The sequence below is a fragment of the Malus domestica genome, chromosome 17, assembly GCF_042453785.1.
Source record: "Malus domestica chromosome 17, GDT2T_hap1".
Classification (NCBI taxonomy): Eukaryota; Viridiplantae; Streptophyta; class Magnoliopsida; order Rosales; family Rosaceae; genus Malus; species Malus domestica.
The window spans coordinates 6,237,244-6,258,217 of NC_091677.1; the positions used below are offsets into that span (position 1 = coordinate 6,237,244).

General features: G+C 35.6%; 1 protein-coding gene across 16 annotated transcripts; it reads right to left on the minus strand.

The window, feature by feature from the left end:
- Positions 1-15,384: 15,384 nt before the first annotated feature.
- Positions 15,385-19,449, minus strand: LOC103404716 (uncharacterized). 16 transcript variants are annotated; one of them, XR_011577918.1, is made up of 7 exons: positions 19,293-19,433; positions 18,997-19,067; positions 18,347-18,804; positions 17,343-17,413; positions 16,592-16,668; positions 16,053-16,149; positions 15,385-15,945 (listed from the first exon to the last, which is right to left on the minus strand). XR_011577918.1 is itself a non-coding variant. In XM_070816941.1 (5 exons), exons 3-5 carry the CDS (start codon positions 16,630-16,632, stop codon positions 15,658-15,660), a joined length of 399 nt encoding a protein of 132 aa, XP_070673042.1. In that variant the 5' UTR covers positions 16,633-18,804; positions 18,997-19,067; positions 19,293-19,448; the 3' UTR covers positions 15,385-15,657. The 16 variants fall into 16 exon arrangements, 7 of the variants coding, with proteins under 7 accessions (XP_070673042.1, XP_070673045.1, XP_070673041.1 ...); XR_011577917.1 differs by lacking the exon at positions 16,592-16,668 and having other exon boundaries at positions 18,997-19,121; positions 19,293-19,449; XR_011577923.1 differs by lacking the exon at positions 16,592-16,668 and having other exon boundaries at positions 19,305-19,428.
- Between the last annotated feature and the right edge of the window lie 1,525 nt (positions 19,450-20,974).

Below are 20,974 nucleotides of genomic sequence, written 5' to 3' on the forward strand. Positions count from 1 at the left end.
AAATAATTGTGTAGATATCATTCTCATAGTTAAATAATTATATAGTCCATCGCAGTTGCTAATTTATTTGTTTAAAAGTTTTGTGTATGATTCAAATTAAAATTTCATATTTGGAAAAGAAAGACATAACTAGGAAAGGCGAACAAGTCATACAAATAATAAATAAATGTAAAATTAGGATTTAAATTAAATCAGATAGATGCTCGGTTAAATAAAAAAGTAATCTCGTTGACTAGGTTTAAATCATAAGACCCTGTTTGGGCCCAAAAATATTGTTTGGGCCCAAAAATATTGTTTTGGACCGAGTTTAGATATTTCTCGGTCTAGTGTTGGATAGGCCGAGTTCAAATTCTTTCTCGGCCCAGAAGTCGTGTACAGGTGTCATTGGGAGATATTCAGCCCATGGGCCGCGCGATCAAAGTTGGCCATATCCTATCGGGAATTGGGAATGTGGACGAATCCTGTTATGAGAAGGAGTTTTGAAGGGATCATGATGCTGAGATTGAATACGGTCTGACAACGAGTTATGTTCAAAGTCCTAGTGGGAATAGGATTGGCCGAGATAAAGTTGGATCATGATAATGAGTTCTAATCCGGGAGTGTTGGGATTCAATACAGGTTGATTGCTATAAATAGGGAGGGAAGACATCGAAACAAGCCTCTCCAATTCAACATACAAATTGCCCTGCGCATTCTCTCGCTCTACGCGAAACCTCTCAACAACCTTGAGATTTTTGTTTTCCTCTTTTCGCCGACGCATCTTCAGTTTGGATAAACAGCACTGTGAAGGCAACCGACGAACATCTTCAGTTTGGATAAACAGCACTATTGCCATAGAATCAGCCGACCGTGGAGCATCTTCAGTTTGGATAAACAGCACTGTGACATGGCCGACTGGTTACCTATCAAAGTCTCGGTCGAGACGGATTTTTGAATCCTTATCGGCATAGGTCATCTCGTTAGCCTTCTCGGCAAAGCGAGGTGTTACAAGTTATTATACTCGGCACATTGAACGCCGAGTTGTTTATTCGCAAGTAGGATTTAGAGTTCGGCATACTGACGGCCGAACCACTTTCACTATCAAGACGTATATTTGTTTTAAATACTTGTGTCCTTATACTCTGGTGTTGATTCGGCGTCCTTATACTCTTATGAATATAATCACAGTGACCGAATCCGGCACCGACGATTTGTGAACTTCGTAGAACTAGTAACTTTGTCTTCAAGCTCTAGAACCTGAAGGCCGAGGCATGTTCCTTCCTTGGCCACAATCGCAAGATCAAGAAGTCAGCCACGCACCCAACGCAACATCTACAAATTTTACTCCTCGGCCGACTAGTATAACGCCCCACATACAACCGAATGACGTAGTTAGCTTACTAATTATTCAGTCTGCGCGCCACGTAGGTTTGGTAGTTTTTAGGGTCAACAGATCCCAAGAACGGGGATGATTGGAGGGTGAGCTCAGTATAGAGGGATGGACCAGGATCCTCTCATGAGCAAATGGTGAGGATCCTTCTGATCAAGCTCATTGGGCCGTTAAAATTTTATCCAACGGCTACAATTATTATAACTTTTAGAAGGCCCATGTTTGTAGCCATTGGATAAATTTTCAACGGTCCAATGAGCTTGATTAGGAGGATCCTCACCCTTTGCTCAGGAGAGGATCTTGATCCAGTATAGAGATACCGCGCGCTAGGTATTGTGTCAACTACAACTACGTACTCAGCCTTTTTGTTCCACATATTTGGCAAAGGTTCTTTAAACCCCTAATATATATATGGGAATTTTAACGAAAAGCACCTGATACTGTTCACTTTAACGAAAAACCACATTTTTACACTAAAAAGTCAATCTTGGTACAATTCACTTTACCCTTTATTTTGTCCTTATCATTAAAACTCAAAGTTTTCAAGCCCTTTTCATTAGTTTTCCTTATATATTAGTGTCAGAAGGATTAATAAACTAATTAAAATCAGAAATTCTTCTTTTTTATCCGACAGTGATACGTAGAGCTAAAATACGAGTGTCATCACCATATAAATTTTAATACATACATAATATTATTTCTCAAAATAAGTATTAAATCACATCTTCATCTATTCAAGCTGGACAAGATTAAGAAGAATAGATGGTCTGCATTCTTTTATCCATGTGATTGAGAAACTTCTGACAATGTTGAAGTGAAAGTAGCGGATGATAGAAAAAGATAAGCAGCTAGGTCATATTCAAGTTTTGGGAAGTTGACAAGGCCACTTCCAGCTAAACATTTTACAAAATAATTCAACTAAATTAGTCTGCAGTCCTATCATGTGAATAGGATCCAGCGTTCAAATACTTGCTCATATTAACATGAGAATGAGATGCGCAAGGGTTTTAATCAAATATGATGCAGTGAATAGCATTGCCTTTTTTAATTAGTTGGTGGCGACCTCGTGTTCAATGCTTCAACTATGAATAAATTTATTTTTTATTTTTTTTAAAGAATCCTCGACGGTATGAGTAGAATTTTTTTGATATTGAAAAAAATGGTAGACCTAGTCAGGGAAGACATAAACCTAATCCCTCGTAATACAATGAGAAAGAGAGGGATATATATGAAACCAAAACCCTCTAAAGCTAAACCTAAAGGTCTAAACCTACAAAATAGAACAAGCAACATCACAAGGTTAAGAAAAAAATAACAAGAAAGTAAGAAACTTGCATGCAAAGATGAACATTAATTTAAGAAGCGAAAGCCAGGAAAGTCAATATAGCCTGAAAACAAAGCAGCACGAACCAGCACAAAATCAAGCCATACAAAGTTGGAGAAGACAAGCTCATGTTAACAAAATTGTCCGCAACCACATTTCCTTCTCGATATATCTGAGGGGCATAAAAAGCCATCTTCCGAATGCAGTTCAAACAAATAGACAAATGCGTACGAATAGGTCAAGAATTATCAAAACTAGTTGATTGTTGTGAGATCAAAACTATATTTTCGGTAAAAGAGGTTTCGTCTTGTAAATTGTTTTATTTTAATATTAACAAGACTATATTGAGTAATTACACTAATACATTTGAAATAGTTGAGTTCTATTCTTACTTAAAACTAGTTTCCTAGCACGCGTGTCCCTCGCTTAATTAGTTATCAAAATGTATGATTTAGGACAATTAAAGACGAACCTTATACAATATTGTATATTATCCCCGTAATTAAATAATCCTCATGTATATGTACATCAAAATTTCTGGGAGCACGCACACACATAAAATATAGAAGAGATTATCCGATGATATACAATGATTATAAACCTTTTTCTTCTCTACTTTTCCCCTTGCACGAGTGGGTCTGGGTGGCTCAAAACTAGTGATTTTCTTCTCTCCCTCCCTCATATAAAGTAGTGTCATGATACGACCAAACTGGGGTCCCTTCCATAAATTAATACGAGCTTTGTGACTTCTAGACAGAGTCAAAACTAGATTATAGGGTTGATGTCTCTTTTAATACAGGTGATTAAGGTTTTGCTAATGATTAAAGAATATATAAACAAAGGCATTAGATGTCAAATTATATGCGCCACCATTAATATCACCTCCACTCCCACCACCACCTCCTTCTTCCCTACCACAACTCTCCTGGCCTCGCATATTATGCATAACTACTCAATTACATGATAATTAATGAATTTTTTATTTTATAATGAAGTAGTGCTTCTCAATTTAAAAATTATTATGTACCTGACATTTTGTTTAAAAAACATTAAGAAAACTATATCTTTGTACTACATTAGTATGCTACCTGATGTGACAACTAAAACATGTCATTTAAATAATGAGTTTGTCTCATTAGATATTAGTTGTATGAATCACTTGTCATATCATATAATACATTATTTTAGCCTAATTAATTAGGGTAATGCTAGGTAGACAAGTTTTAAATTAAATTTTATGAACCAAATGATATAATTGTTAACGATTAGATGATTAATTAAATTTTGATTAACGTACTTATTTTCTATTTGAATATTTCACGCTGTGACTTTTATATAATTGCAATGTTAAAGCTCAGTTCACCAAATTTATGGTGAGCTAAAAGCCATCTCCAAAGGGCAATACTCAAATTCTCATACATAAATTCTCTCGTTTGGGCTCAAAAGTGGTAGGACCAAAAACTTATCATTTTCTTCGTTGCGTATCAAAAGTTATAATTGAACTTAGATATGAGCATTTTAGTTTGGGGATTTTCTTTTCCTGTGTTGAGTTTTGTATTTCTAGTGCATGGTACCCTAACCAAAATTTGAAAATGGCCCAGACGTACTACTTAAAGTGAATGGAATATCACTATTGTATTGGACAAAAATGATTAAGTTAGTTGGGCATCTAAGAAAATTTCTAAATTTTATTAAACTAGCAAGTACATTGACACATCCTAACCTGAGATGTCCACTAAAACTCTGAATTGAGTTGTGCTGGCCGACACCTGGAAGGTGACGAATCCATAAAATGTAGTGATGTGGAAAATATGAATAAATTTAAACCTAAAAGTGTCTAAATATAAGAGTACGCTGGTGAGCGGGAATGAACCTATTTCATACATGATGACAGAGCATAAGTACAGTACAGTAAAATAGGGTGAGAATTATATCATCGATGGTAATCGTCTACACCAAGATTTGCCAATAATCCTCGTTGACACGCAATCACTACTTCTAAACCTGGAGGTGTGAAAAAACAAGGGTGAGTGTGCCTGAAAATAAAGTTTTAATAAAAACCTTTGAAAACGTTATAATCACTCGCTGTAAAACCTGTATAGTTTCCAAAATATCATACTACCTATAAGTATGAAAATCAAATGCATGCCAAAAGTAAGTCCAAAAATATGCCACAACAGAAAAGCTCAACAGCAATATAGATATGATCAAGTGCTGAAATCTATACTAGCATGACAGTCTGAGTCACATAATGTGACATGTACGACTGCACCTATCGCTCATCAGTCATATGCTAACACACGAGTCGGAGTCACCTAATGTGACATGTACGACAAAATTGAATGTAAATATGTACGCTCTAGTGCTACGATCACGTGAAGGCTGGCGATAAATCGCTAGTCACCTACAAGTCGGAGTCACCTAATGTGACGTGACCTGTACGACAGGGCTGGCACCAAACTTGGATTCAAGGTGAGCGTGAGGTGCGGGAGGTGAACATCATGTGAAGGACTGTGCCCTGGCTCAGGATGGGAGCACTAACACCGGGATGTAGCAATGATAAGCATTCTAAATGCAAAAGCATGCCATAGTGATTCAACCATTTCAATTCACCACATAGCCTTACCTGGACTTACATGCGCGTCCTTTGATACCTTAGCCTTTCAAACCATTCACAACAATTATAAGCAGGTAAAATGCATATGAATATGCCATGATGATGCATAAAATCCAATCATAATATAGCATTTTTAAAATATATAAATCATGGCATAAAATGCATAAAACCATTTAAAAACATTTATGGAAACTATAAAGTGTATATAACTCCCTAGCATGAATATTAAAACGTCTCGAACGATCGGCGCCTAGAACAATTATCAAATCACGTCTCAAAATTATTATCGATAGAACACGTAACTTACATAAAACACATTCCAAACACATTCCCAAGGACGTTCTCAAATAATTTGGAACTCATTGACGAAAAGTCAATCGTCGGTCAAGGTCAATGGTAGGGTCCACAACCCAACGTACCTTGATCCGGAAGATCAGAATATTAGATTTTCGATCCGTAACTTCCTAAATCCACATTATGCTTCTAGAATAACATACTAAAGTTTCATTATGATCCAACGGTTGGATCTCCGTCAATTGTAAATTCAAGTGGCGGTCAACGTTTTATTTTACGAACTTACAAATCCAATTCGGGAAGATCCGTACGTTGGATTCCCATTTCGTAAGTTTCTAATATCCTCAAATATTACATACTATAATGTATTAAAGTTTGGTGACAATCTAATAACGGTTGAATCTTTAATTCATATAAGGATCAAGTAGCGGTCTCTATCAAAACTATGTTCAAACGATGAGATTTCATCAATCAGACTTCACCTATGGAATTGGGGTATCAAAATTAGCTTAGGAAGGCCAAGGGGTGCCTTGGCCTACATGCCACCCGACCGTCCCGACTCGTCGGAAAAATCAACTATTTCTAAAAATTCTCAAATTTCACAGAAATGAAGATCTCAATGAGTAAAGCAAGTTTTATACCTGCAGTCAAATCCAATTTGGCCGGAAAAAGCATCAAATCGTCGCGAACCAGTTGGAAACCCTAGAATGGGTATTCGTCGATTCGACTTCTCTGGTGTTCCAACGGCCCTATCACTGGTTGGGTCTTGTTCCTGGGTCCAAGAGGAGTTGATTAAGGGTAGTGGTGGGTGGTGAAACTCGCCGGATCGGAAGAATCACCGTCGAGCACCTCCGATGCTCCGGTAAGGTTCTACACGATTTTGGACCTAAAAACCTTCGAATTTGGGTGGAGATGGTAGAGGGGAGGTTGTGGAAGAGATTGCAGGTGTTGGATGATGGCGGTTCGACGGGGAAAATGGCGAAAGTCGCCGGAATTGGTTGAGTGGGGTGTGCAGGTGTACGGGTCGTCGGGAAGGAAAGCTTCCTTTCTTTTTTTTTTCTTTTTTTTTTCTTCCTTCTCTCTGATTGGTTGCTCACTCCCCCCTAAATTCTGATTGGTCCTCCACCATTTAACTGATTGGTTCCTTCCCTTTAGCCTGAATGGCCTTTTTCCCACAATGTGGGATTTTATATTCCCTTAAATCTTTAATTTAGTGAAACGATTTCAAATGTCCGTAACTATACAGTTATAATCTGGACTCGCAAATGGCTTTCGCCTATGAGTTCGTAACTTCAAAATCAATTCGGAAACATTAATTGTGACTTCGAACGGTCAACGAAAGTCAAACATCCTTGCCTCTAAGGGCATTTTTCGTAAAATCACTATTTTAAATTTTATAAAACTTAAAATTAGGGACTGGTTGTCACAATGCATAGCATTAAAAAAATTATTTTAGCTACTCAGTTTAATTTTTTATCACTAAGAACACTCTTTATTTTATAAATTTTGAATATTTTATTTTAACAATTCAAACTCAACCCACTCATTTTCTAAAACTATATTCTCTTTCTTTCTTTTCTCTTTTGCTCATGGGTCCACTCTTGTGTTTTATTATTTTTTTAATATTTAGCTAATGAATAGTTTCTCTATAAATTTAAAGAGTGACTATTCATTTTGTTATAATAAAGACTCTTTTACTAAGTTTTTTGAAGATGTAATCTTTTTTTTTAAATTTAGCTCACTAAAATAGAATTTAAGTTGTTTTAGAACATCTTTTGGAAATGCTTTAAATGGTATTCATCTCAGTTTGAGCAATAGTAATGATAGATTAGATTATAGAGCATTTCCTAAAAGGGGAAACTTGACATAAGTCTAATTTTTTTAGCAAATAGTAGGAATAGTCTACTTTATTAAAATAAGTCCACGTCCTTAAATTTAATTATTTTAGAGAATGTTATTAGCACTTCAAAAATCTCATTTTGCATTCCATACTTTCTTTAATTAGAAAGAAAAATACACTTGCAAGGAATGTCTAATGAGATTTTTAGAGTGCTAATAATAGTTCCCTTATTTTATTCTCCATAATTATCTTTTTTATGATAAGATTTATTATAAAAGTTAATTTTTAAACTAATTATCTCTTTAATTATTTCTTTTTATTTTTGTTCTTCCTCCAGCTTTAAACCCCATTTATAGATTTCATTTTTAATGTTTATAATCAACTTCTATCACAAGTTAGTTGTATTTATCTACCTATATTACAATTTTTTTAATAATAACCTATATCACATATTAATGTGTCTGCTTGTAGGTATATTATGTTTTTCTACCTTTTAGTTAGGTTTCATATCTTTCTTATATGTATAATATACATTCATATATTTGTTACTCGAGTTAGGGTTGTATGTTAAGCAGATGGATTTGTGTTATATATTGGTTTTTGTTACAAGATATTAAGTGTATTTTAATTTAAATCTCCAATATTTAAAAAATAAAATGAGTATAAAAGAAATAAAAGTGGTAGATAAGATAATATTAACCTAATAACGTTGATTTACGTACCCAAATCTAAATGCCCCTTTCGAAAATAGTTTGTAGTTTGGTTCTAGCTATTTTTTTTTCCTAGGTCAGAGTTCTAGTTCAAGCTTCTAGCCAAGCTTTTCCTCCAATTCAGAGACGGTAGGCGAACTTTACATTTCCCGCTTTCCCCATTGATTAAAATTGGTAGGATTTCTAAAGACAAATCTATCATTTGGAGTCTCCATCTCAAGGATAAAGATACCTATTAACTACGTAAAAAGAATTATGGGATCTTTTACAGCAAGTCCGTCTAGGTAAGGTAATCCATCGAATTAGATACATATGACGATTATATGAAAGGCGAGCCACCTCATAAGTCATGACATTAGTCAGCTTCTAGAGATCAACCTTAACTGTTCACCTTTCAATTTTTCAATTCTATATCATTGACCAACGTTGAAATATCGAGCGATTTAAACCTAAATCAAAAGATAATGATGCCAATCATGTTCCATAATTTTGAACAATGTAAAACCTAAATGCTTACTAATTAATTATCTTGTTTGACTGGAATGCAAGAGAAGATCCAACCCAAATCTCACCGACGAATCTGCTGCATTAGCAAGATTTTGTTTTTGAAAAGGTCAAGATCATCTTAGGACTTGGGAATGTTTTGGGTAGACTTTTGCAATGGTTGACATATTTTATAGGGTAGTGTTATCCACACATTCTATTTATCTCTCATGCACCTTTTTCAATTTCTGACCGTGAGATCAAATGAACTGAAGAAGATCAAAGAAAGAAATTAATAAGGGTGTGTGTGAAAGGTATAAATAGATGTGTGAAAGGTATAAATAGATGTGTGAATAGCACCACTCTTTTTTAATACACAAGCAAGCCATATCTGGTTATCTAAGTGTGAGGTATATGACTCATCGACTTTCAGAGTATTATATATGAGAATATTTTTTTCTCACCACTTTTAAGTGGTAGTTAAAAGTGGTAATGCTCACTAGTGAATGAGTTTAAATTTTAAATTTTGTGTAAACCTAAATCAAAATCCTAACACTAATCAATACCACCATTTAAGGGTGATAAAAAATGCACTCATATATAGGGGATATTTTGAAAACTACCTAAAAATTTCAGATCACCGTTTGAATTTGTGTGGAAACTACCTGAAAAATTGCGCCACCCAGCAACACCCATGTCCAAGTGAACCGCTGCAAACAGTTGTTTTTTCCTTAATTTTTGGATGGGCTAGCAGTATTCTAAGGGCACCCATATGAATTTAGAAACACGTCAATTGTGATCCCCAAGCATAGCACTAGGACAAATAATTATCTATAACCCGACAAGAGAAATTCTTGCATACAATGTTGATCTTATGCACGTAACAATAATTTATAAAAGAGAAGAAAAAAAACTCTCACAACATATAGTTAATCACATGATAGAGCCAAATTGTTGCGAGTGAAGTGAAACGCTATACATTTATCGTATGCAACAATTTTCATGGTACATACGTCAATAAAAAGTCAAAACCCTAACTATATACTTGCCAGCAATAGTGAGCCCAAGCACTCTTAAGTAGGGATGGGCAACGGTTATGGCGGGCGGGTAACCACTGTTATTTACCTATAACCGTTTAAGCTTTTACCCGCATAATCGTTTACCCGTTGGGTATTTACATAAACGGGTATACTCATACCCATAACCGTTTATAAACGGTTAACCATACACATACCGCATACTCATTTACCCATAATCGCATACCCATTTAACCATAACCGCGTACCCGTTTACCCGTTTTTAACCCCCCCCCCTTTTTTTATTACCTGTCTACCTATTTTTTTAACAACTTGAAAATTAAAAAGAAATTTGTCATAATTTTTTTCAAACAATTAAATACCGTTATAAGTACATTTAACATGTATTTTTGTATTAACGGCAATATCATTTATGAATATATGTGATGTCTCCCAATTATTTGACAATCAATCTATTACAAGAATCATGCATGGTTATAGGTTAATTAATATTCTTGTATACATATACATATACATATATATATGTATATGTAAGTATGAATCAGTCTGCTAATAAGCTTATTTGATAAATGTTTGGATTGTTATTTAGAAACATATGTTCATCGATCCAAGCCATTTAATTGATTTCTAATTTTTGGGTCAAATATTTATTGAAAACTCGAGGCCAATTTTATATATATATATATATATATATATATATATATATGTACGCATTAGCCGACAATAACATATTTCTAAAATCTCATGGTAATCATTATCTTGAATTGGCCAAAGCTTCAAAAGACTCCAAAACAAAAATGTCGAACATTCTAATGCTTTAGCATATTCAATCACATATGTTAAACATTGATCCGTTCTATCAACTATATTTTTCTCTCAAGTGAGGCATATATATATATATATATATATATATATATATTATATGGCCCTTTATAACCAAATATGTCTCGGGATACTAAACTTAGCTAGAAACTTTTTTTTTTTTAAGTTTTACTTATATTAAAATAAACGGTTAAATGGATACCCGTTTATAACCGAGGGTAATACCCATAACCGTCCATTTAAATTTCACGGGTAAATGATTATACCCATAACTGTTTATTTATCTAAACGGTTACCCATAACCGTAACTTTCAAATTTAAATAGGGGAATAACTGTGGTTATCCATAACCAATAGATATTTAGCCATCCCTGCTCTTAAGAGACAGAGATATATACAGTGCTGAAATTGATTAACATGAGAACCCTATCTTATAAAATGAATGTTCGAGATGGAGATTTGTCTCGCAACGTACACATACTAAGCGAGTATGCAATATGCACAAAAGTTGTCGGACCACTTGCGTGAATGGAATACTGTGCATGATGTTCCCTTTTTATTCCTAGGCTTGCAGGCTTCATAGTCATGATTCATGCTAAAACAAAAGTTTGATTGACTGACGGCATATATAGTAGGATTCGCATGTTCGTCAATGGTCTTATGCCATGAAATGATGAGACCATATTGTTCAGATAAATTATAAATGATGGTGAAACAAAGAAAACATCAACTTGTAATGGGGTGGAAGTTGAATTGGAAACTATTATTCTACCATTAAAAGTTCTATTCTGAATTCTAAATTTTCGAAAAAAAATTGCATACATGTACACTATGTTTATATGAGAAAAATAAATTTGAAATTTGAATTAAAGTCGAAATTTCTACTAACATGTACCAAAAAAAATTGAAATTTAGGACCTCCAATTCCCAAGTTTAAATTCCATGTAAATATGTGTCATTTCCTAATTTTTATGATTAAGAGTTTAAAAATAACAAATTTCGTATTCAATTATATTATTCTCTTAGGTTAACCAAAAGAGAAAATTCATAAATTCTAGGAAATAAAATCTCGTTATTTCAATTTCCATCATTTTAAAATTCTGGCTGAACCAATTTTTTTTTATTTTGCCAAACTTGTTATGACAATTTTTTTTCGAAATGTTCCAATATTTGATAGTGATTTGCTAAAATTATGTATCTTTTAAGGAATTTTTCTTTTATATTTTATCACGTTCATTGTCAGTTTTGGACATGTTCTCATATTTGATCACAAATAGTCTATGAAATTACCTCAACTCCTCATTTCCCACAATTTCAAAATCGATCAATGTCTTTGAAATTAACTATCACAAATCAATGTGGTCCTTATGTTAGGTTTCTGTAAAAAAAATATATATATTAGTGTGCCCATGTGACACAAAATTATATATACATCCGTTGAAGAATTTTCACATGTCTTTGATTTTTCTTGCTCGAACCTAACTTTACCACTTCAAATGAGGAGTTGGGTCAATTTTAGAAACCATTTGTTATAAAAATCTATTTTTTTATATTTAATGATACACTTGTACTATTTTATTTTGTCTTATATGTATCTATGCTACAATCATAGACATACTAGGGTACTAAATTTTTTTTAATTAGATGCACTAATATATACCAATTACTAAGAAAGAACATTAAATTGTATATACAAAAAGTTCAAGAATATCCAAAAACTTGTAAAATGTAAGAATTCCAAAATATGTTTTAAAAGTTTCTCATTCCAAATTGGTAATAAATTATTCGAAACTATTTGGAATGGAAAATGAAAACTTTGTTTTTAATTTGATCTATCCAAAAATCAGCCATAGCTGAGACTAGACAGTATGGGTGCGTTTGGTACGTGGGACGGGACGGGACGGAACAGAACGAGACGTTCCGTCCCGCGTTTGGTGCGCTAAAAATGGGTGGAACGGGTTGTTCCACGGGACAGATTTTGGGTGTTTTTGCGTTCCACCTCTCCCCCTGGAACGGGTTTGTTCCACGTCTGTGGAACACAATGTTTTACCATTTTAAGACAAATATACCCCATGTCTTTTTCAAAAATTACACCTTCGTTCCGTCCCGTCCCGTCCCGTTCCGTCCCGTCCCGTCCCGTTCCGTTCCGTCCCGTCCGCGTACCAAACGCACCCTATTAGAATTGATCATCTTAGTTCCGTCCTATAGAATTACCACTTTTGGAGATGGAATATGTTGGATAGTTGTCAAGTTTAACTAATCACCGTTGTTAAGTTCATCAAACATGAAACCTGATAATTAGTTCATTTCAAATGTTCATGTTCTTTCTAGTCCCACCTACTAAATGAGACCATAAATTCTACCGGATAAGGAGAAACTTTGCCCATGGGTTTGAGAAAAGACAATTTAGATCTCATGATGGATGAACACTAAATCTCTCATTTGTTCGTTCAATCAATATATGATGGTGATGACGGTGGTCATGTTAGTGTTCGTAGATATCGATGATTCTACGAGGCCAATTAAACATATATGGATAACATGAAAAAAAAGTGTTCTATGATGGGATTTCATGGGAATGGATGAAGGTGACAAGGCAAACACCAAAAACTTCTCAACAGGGCTCACCACAAGGCACAAATTCCTATACTAAGTGGCCAAGTTGAAGAAGCACTTGACCTTACCGAGGCTGAAAAATTGTACCATCTTGTGCAAACTCTCTTTTCTACTTCTTATCGTGGGGCTTTTGAGGTACTAGGGTTATCTAATTGGGTACTTGATTACCTATGCACGTGTGGAATTAAAAATCTCTCTTATAATTCCAGCTAGCAATGGAAGTTTGTACTTTTTTCTGGTACCAGATAGAAGACCACTCATTATCAAAAGGTCAAACCCTAGATTGGAACAAGTGCTACACACCCATGTTTGTAATGCAGTAGTAATGGATGTTGAAAGTTGCCTCACTTGATGGGACTTGCCGACATGCTTTGACAATTTGGCATGTAATTATGCACTGGTGGTAGCATTTGGATATGCAAGCTCCTGAATTTCTAGATGGCTGTCTGATTAGGATAATTTTTATATTAAGAGAAATAAGCGTGTATTTGGACGAAATCAAAATACATAAAATTTTATGTTTTTATGAGAGACAGATGACGTGACTAGATACCTCTATTCAAGTTTTTCTTGCGAATTATAGTATAGAAGAAACCATAAATCTTTCAACATTTTATTTCCTTCACTATCACCATCATATATCTCTCATCCATTTCATAAGAGAGAAACATGAGCCATGCTTCTTCCTCATTCAGTTGGCATGGTCCAAAATGTTTGGAGAAGTACATTTCGTTGCAACGAAAAATGGTACATGTCTGCTAATTCAGGTTGGGTTTGAGTCTGAAATCTAGAAATAGGCTTGTATATGATTTTTTACTGTAAAAAAGCAACAGTGAAATTATGAGATTATGAACAATAGTTTGGGAAGTGGTTTTTTCATTGACTCGATTTTAGCTTCAAATGGATGTTTAAGCCCATCAGTGTGGCTTGCGGGCCAAGAAAAAGTGTGATTTCATTGCATTTTGTTATTGTTAGCGGATTTTTTCAGAGACTGGATCCCCCAAACGAATGTAGTTGCTTTGCAATTACCAGTAATTTTTTCTTGTTGGTTTAGAAGATATCTTTTCAGGACGGAGAAGAAATGGTAAAAGAGAGTAAAGAATGGAAGAAAGGAAAATTCATGAACAATCGATCACCGTCCGAACAGAAAATCCGTACATTGGAAGCTCTAATACATTCCTGTTAGTAAAGATGTTTACAATTCCCTGGTGCACATAACAGAAAGTGTTTCTTGAGTCACCAAGAAACTCAATGAAATTTAACAATTTGTTTGCTAATTACCCTGTTGGTTTGCTAATAACACCAACAGTTATCTAGAAGCATAATATAAATTAGGCTTTTTAGCCAAAATGATCCCTGAGATTTGCATAACACATCACTTTGGTCCTCGATATTGAAAATCAATAGAAATAGTCTCTGAGATTGTCCACCATCTATTATTTTTGTCCTTCCGTTAAAAACTCCGTTAAGTGTCCCGGAGCTCTTGGCTAAAAGTTTAGGCAATTTTTAAAGCTTCGTAACTCAATCGTTTCTTAACTAAATTCGACCCATAATATATCAAAATGAAGATAGGAAAGTGTAGAACAAGATTATACCTATTTGGAAGCCCAATGGTTGCCGGAGATGATCGGAAAATAGCCTGAAAGGTGACTGGTCCGTAAGACAACCGGAAAACTCGCCGAAAACTGGGTAAACTTTAAACGTTCATAACTTCTTCAATACTTAATGAAATCAAGTGATTCAAAAATGAAAATCATACTTCTTGACGAGACAGAGAATGGTACCTTTCTTGACGGCTAAATTGCCATGGTTAGGACGAAAAATGGCTCGAAAATGACTGTCTCAGTCTCCAGTCTCCAGTTAGCCACTTTCGAGCCGTTTTCTAGTCAAACCATGGCAAATTAGCCGTCAAGAAAGATACCATTCTCTTCGTCTCGTTTAGAAATATGATTTTTATTTTTGAATCACTCGAATTCATTGAGTATTGATGAAGTTATAAATGTTTAAAGTTTACCTAGTTTTCAACGAATTTACCCAGTTTTCCCAAGGACCAGTCACCTTTCAGACTATTTTTCGAACATCTCTGGCAACCATTGGGCTTCCAAATAGGTATAATCTTGTTCTACACTTTTCTATCTTCATTTTGATATATTATGAGTCGAATTTGGTTAAGAAAAGATTGAGTTACGAAGCTTTGAAAATTGCCCAATCTTCCGACCAAGAGCTCCGAGACATTTAACGGAGTTTTTTAACAGAATAACCAAAATAATGAATGGTGGACAATATCAAGAACAATTTCCATTGATTCAATCTCAAGGACTAAAGTAAATTATAGTAGATTCCCAAATTAGAGCCCGGTAATGGTAGGCGCTTTGTTGCAAACTATGGTTGCTGCGGTCGGCGCCCTAAGGAGCATTCGTGTTTGGGTATGATCCTTGTTGAAAGCTCAATTGTTAGGGGCTTTCCTGAGCATTTATTTGGTAGGGACTGTACGAAGCTTTGACTTGATAAGGGCTATGCTGAGGATTGATTCGGTATGGGCTGTCCTAAGGATTGATTCGGTATGGGCTGTGCTGAGGATTGAGTTTGTAGGGGCCATGCTGAGGATTGATTTGGTAGGCGCTGGGCTGAGGATTCATCTCGTGGTAGGAGACTTGCGGAGCATTTACATAGCGGTAGGAACCAGATAGAGAACTCACATTTTGATCTGCAGAAGCCAAGAATGCCCGAAGGGTATTCTGTGCTGCATTCAAATGATCAGAACCACCGATCTCAACAGAATGCTCAGAGCCACCACCGTGGGAGTCTTGGAGCTGCGCTCTTGATACGTCAACCTAAATAGCAATTTCAAAAGGCTAGATGTATAATTTTCTTTGTCAAATCCGTTGGTATACTATAATTTCTCTTATCCTACTACTCTCACAAGGTTCTGAAAATATACCTCTCTAATAGTGGAAATGCTGCGCCCTACTGTTCCAGGAAAATCGACTGCATTCGTTGGGATCCTACCCTCCATAGCATAGTTGACCCTTGGATAGCTGGAACAACATAAAACAAGCACAAAAATCAGAGTGATAAAATATGAGTATTACTTTGTACGCAAGTATAAATACTTCCATACCCAGAAGCAGTTGGAGGAATCTGATAAATCTCTGGTTGACAAGGAACTTTTAGCAATCATTCATAGACATGTCATTTCCACTTATCTAGATTTACTTTGTTATTTTATTATCGTCTTGACAAGAATTCTGGTTCAATGTATGAGCATTTTCATACATAAGCTGTGCATTGCATGCACTGTTATTTCTAAGCAGGTCATATATCATCTTAATTGCCTAGAATTCCATCTAAAAAGCAACCAGGTGCACATAATACATTTTATAATGTATCTAATACTCATACATAAAGGAAGACATCCGTGTTCTGTAATAAATATGAGGTCAAAATGGCAAATATCAGTTGAATCTCATTTGGAGATACCCAATTACTCATTGCTGCAAGCTTCACCTTATGAGAACCATTTCTTGCCATCAACAGAATGCCTCCTTTCACCAGTTCTGCCATAAACAGTGCTTTGAGCATGCATAACTTTTAACTTGATAATCATATGATGGGAATTGGGATAATAATCAAGATATCGACAGTGATGCTCATGGTGTCACATATCTAGAAAGTTCAATTTTATTTAACCTCTCAAGTAATTTGTGACCTTTCAGTTAAACAATAAACTCTACATAAAAAATATAAGTACAAAAGAAGAAAAGTTGTCAATCTCATGAAAAAAAATCAAATAAAACTAACTGCAAAACGAAGGCAATCAAATTAATACTCCTCCGAACCAAGATAAACCAAAAAGTTGGCCTATCATCCTTCGAGTAAACACGATTATCAGCCTGGGTTCTCCTTCTCGTCTCATTTATAACTTACCTCCTTGTCCAAGGAGGCATCAAACTTTATTTGATGGTTCAAGAATCCTAGTAGTGATTATGCCTTTATCGGAATTCACTTGTTCTGTTCTGAAGCTCAAGAATTGTCACAATTATTTGTGATCTGGGATTCCACAAAGCCTGAAAAAGTATGAGCAAGGTGATCCACTGCTGGCATATTCTTGATCCACAGGCACCAGCAAACAGTTGGTGCACAGTACGTTGTCCGTGCAAATAACACTTCTAAGCCAATATGAAAAGAAGTTAAAAGACAGGAAATGGCCGTGTATCACAAGATGGCATACCTCAAAAGCAGAGACGGGAATTACACTTTCTTCTCAATCCTTTGATGCATCCTGAACATGAATTTTGGCTCCTGTTTCCAGTTGTAATTGTTTTACATTAAAACCACCCTTGTCAATAATCCCACCAAATGTCCCAGCTGAACACAAAATTTTCAAGAAAACTCAGCTAGAGCTAGAGCTTCACCCCCATGTCCAGGAGGAAAACCATTAAAACCACCTTTGGGCAAATCCAGAACGGTTTTCATATCCTCCTGTGGCATTGGCGACATAGCGTGGGAAGGAGCCCGATTAGACAACATTGGATTTCTAGGTGAAAGAAAGGCATAGGAAAGATTGAAGGAGGCTTGTCCTTCCTAGGATTCTGATGCAGTAGATTAGACACTTCATAAAGTGCCCTCTTTGTCATATTTGGTTTTGCAGATATCTCTCACTTTTGTTGGAAGTTATAGGCACCAAAAAACAAATAACAAAGAACTTTTCATGGGAGTTTCATATAAGCATGTTTGAAGATTGAAGGTAACCAAGCTACAAAATCATATGCTTTTACAAATGTAAAAAGAAGACATGAAAAATCTCAATACACCCACAAGTTTCCAGCGGCAGACTTCACTGGCACAAAGTGACTGCATACATGGACCACTGGACCTTCATTTGCATACATAGACATATTTAGGGTATATATTTTGAGCACCAATAAATTTCCCAGTACCAACATACACAGCTGGGAACACATATTAAATTAAAAACAACAAAAATCATTTCTAACACAAAAATAAGTTTGAAAAAAATTAACTTTAATCAACAGATGAGCTCATACGACGTCATAAGATTTGCTCTATTAGCTCAATCAAAAGTCTAATGCCATCTACATCATATAAAATCTTCTTTTGGAACATTATTTCCTATGAACATGCAAGGAGCACAAAAATTGAAAGAGTACCAGCACCAATTCATCAGTTTCCATAGCACAAATTGGAAGCTGATCTGCAGGAAGGACAACCTACCATATTGTTTGGAACTAGAAGTCTTGTGGTAACAACACTGTTCTTGTTGTCATCATCAAATGTAACTCCACCAAAACGATCTTCCTCTACTATCCTGTCATGAACTTTCAACAGAGCATCCAGGGTAGCACAATGCGGCTCCATTTGATTTCCCTCACCTAAATTTTCATGGTTATTTGGTTTGCTTGAAATTTTTGTTGGAGAGCTATAACACCACCGATCTTTTTAGAAGGGCAGAGAATACGATACACAGTGTTGAGCAATTGATAATCCTCTGAAGGTTGCTTACTGCTTGAATCATTCCACTTTCCTTTCTTGTAGTTGTTGTTACCCCCTCTTCTTTTAAACTGGATATTAGGGCGTTTCTTGAAAAGGTTTCGATTGTTCCCATCAATCATACCCCTCAATACTAAAAACTAATAACTGAAGCGGACTGAATTTTAAGCAAACCTTAATACCTGGATTAAACAAAACAATAAAAAAAGTCGCCATTACTGCGAAAGAGCCAAATGCCATCCTAATATTCTCAAGGAATGAAACTGGGTTCATCATTTCCAATTTCGAACGGAACAGTAAATTAAACAAAACTCATTGAATTCAAGGATTGCCAATACAAAAGTTCAATTATACATTGTAGTTAAAAAAGGTACCTTGATCTAGTAAAGTATTTCCAACGAGCTAGCAGCCTTAATTCGTGAGCGTTAGGCTTCGATCCATCGCCCTAGGATAACCAAGCTCATACAATATCAAATTCAAGCATTTCCTTTTCTGGGAACTAACCAAAACAAATAATGCAAGACAAAAGTTGGAATCTTTAGTTAATATTAACGACAGGAAACAATGATTTAGATGGAGGGTGATCGGAGAAATGAGAAGAACATAGCACAGGCCAGTCAGTAAAACTGTAAGATTATGGTTTGTGGGGAAGTTAATGAAAAGTTTTTACCTTTTTACGTACCGGAGCGCGCGCGCGCGAGAGAGAGAGAGAGAGAGAGAGAGGATGAGAGGTAAAGGGAGTGTGGCTACCGCTTGCCGGGGCGACTGGCGGTCCCCATCTTCGGAGAGGAGAGAGATGAATCGAGGTAATGGAGCTTGAAGTCTTGGACTTGCAGAGTTTTGTCTGTATTTTTTTAAGGTGGAAAAGGAGATGGGCTTCGACCCATTTCCAATTCTTAGGAAAGGCCAAACTTAACTTCGACCCATTTCAAATTCGACATGTCACAAGAGGTCTTGTGCATGTCCAATTTGAAAAAAATCCAGAAATATTCAAAGATTTTTTGTGGGTTTAGATTTTGCAGTATATACAGAACACAAATTGGTTCATCACGTATCATAATATAAGGAGAAAGACACAAAAAATGTATATTTATCCAATATCCACTTGTATTATGATACATAATGTACCGACTTGTGTTCTGGGTACATAAAAAAATTTCTTCCTTTACTGATGTTAATTCCAAATTCTAATGGAGTTGATCCTCGTGGGATATCTAAATACTTCAACGTTGAAACTTCAAAATAAAGGATAAAATTCAGTGACAGATCCATTCAAATAAAAATAAGAGGAAACTGAGGTGTACTCCACCAATTATTTCTTCATCGGCTTCTACAAGTTAGGTTATTATTCTTACAAAGACAACACCAAAACTAGATTTCTTCTCGCCCAAGAAAGCACCAAGAGCATTTAGCACTGAACTAGTTTGGTATTTTTCATCGTTCCTACATGAAACAATGCAACGACAGACTGTTTTTCAGTCACGACCTTTGCAAACAGATGGTTTGATGGAAACCGTTTTATGAATAGGGATGCCCATTGCACCATTCAATCATCCAATTCATCCCTAAAATTCTGCAAAAGATTTTGTCAACAATATTCTTTTCGTTTTTTCTTTTTCATAAAACAATGCCTAATCGGATAAATGGTTGCTATGGTGATAGAGTATTCGGAAGATAGTCCATCTAATAAAAAAAAAATTAGGAATTGAATCCTCATGATGGAGACTGTTAGGAATCGAGCCCCAGATTAAAAACTCCGTCAAGTTACAGTTAATAGACTGCACGTGAGCTCCAAGTGCAAGGTTAAATTCATCATTTCAGCTCTATTAACCCAGTAAGCGTTCAAATCAGCCTATACAGCGTCCCTCCCCTAGTCTGAAAGACTAAAACGATGAAATCGCTATCTACGTGTGGGTGCTGGAGTTTTTGCTGAAAATTGGGGTGGGAGACTGAGAGGCTCTCGATTTGAAATCGTCGACTCGAATCTAAAAGCTCTGAAGTTCCAACACCAATTACAGAAAACAATAGGCCTTCCTTCCCATTTTAGCTCGCCGATTCATACAGAACCAATTTCATGTAATTTGGCTTTCTTTGTTTTTCTTACAACTTGCATTGTTTGAGTCATTTGATTAACTGGGTTTTATTGTTTCTTTGTTTTGGGTTTCAATGAGTTCAGTTGGAAGAATCGCCACCGAATTATGTTTTGGTTTTGAACTCAAACTTCTCTTACCCAAAAATAAGTCAAATAAGCAAGTAGCCCTCTACCACAGTAGTGAAGTGGAGTGTTACTCTTACACCATGATATGGGTTCGAACCCTGTTGGCTCTCTAATCTAACATTTAATCTAACAAA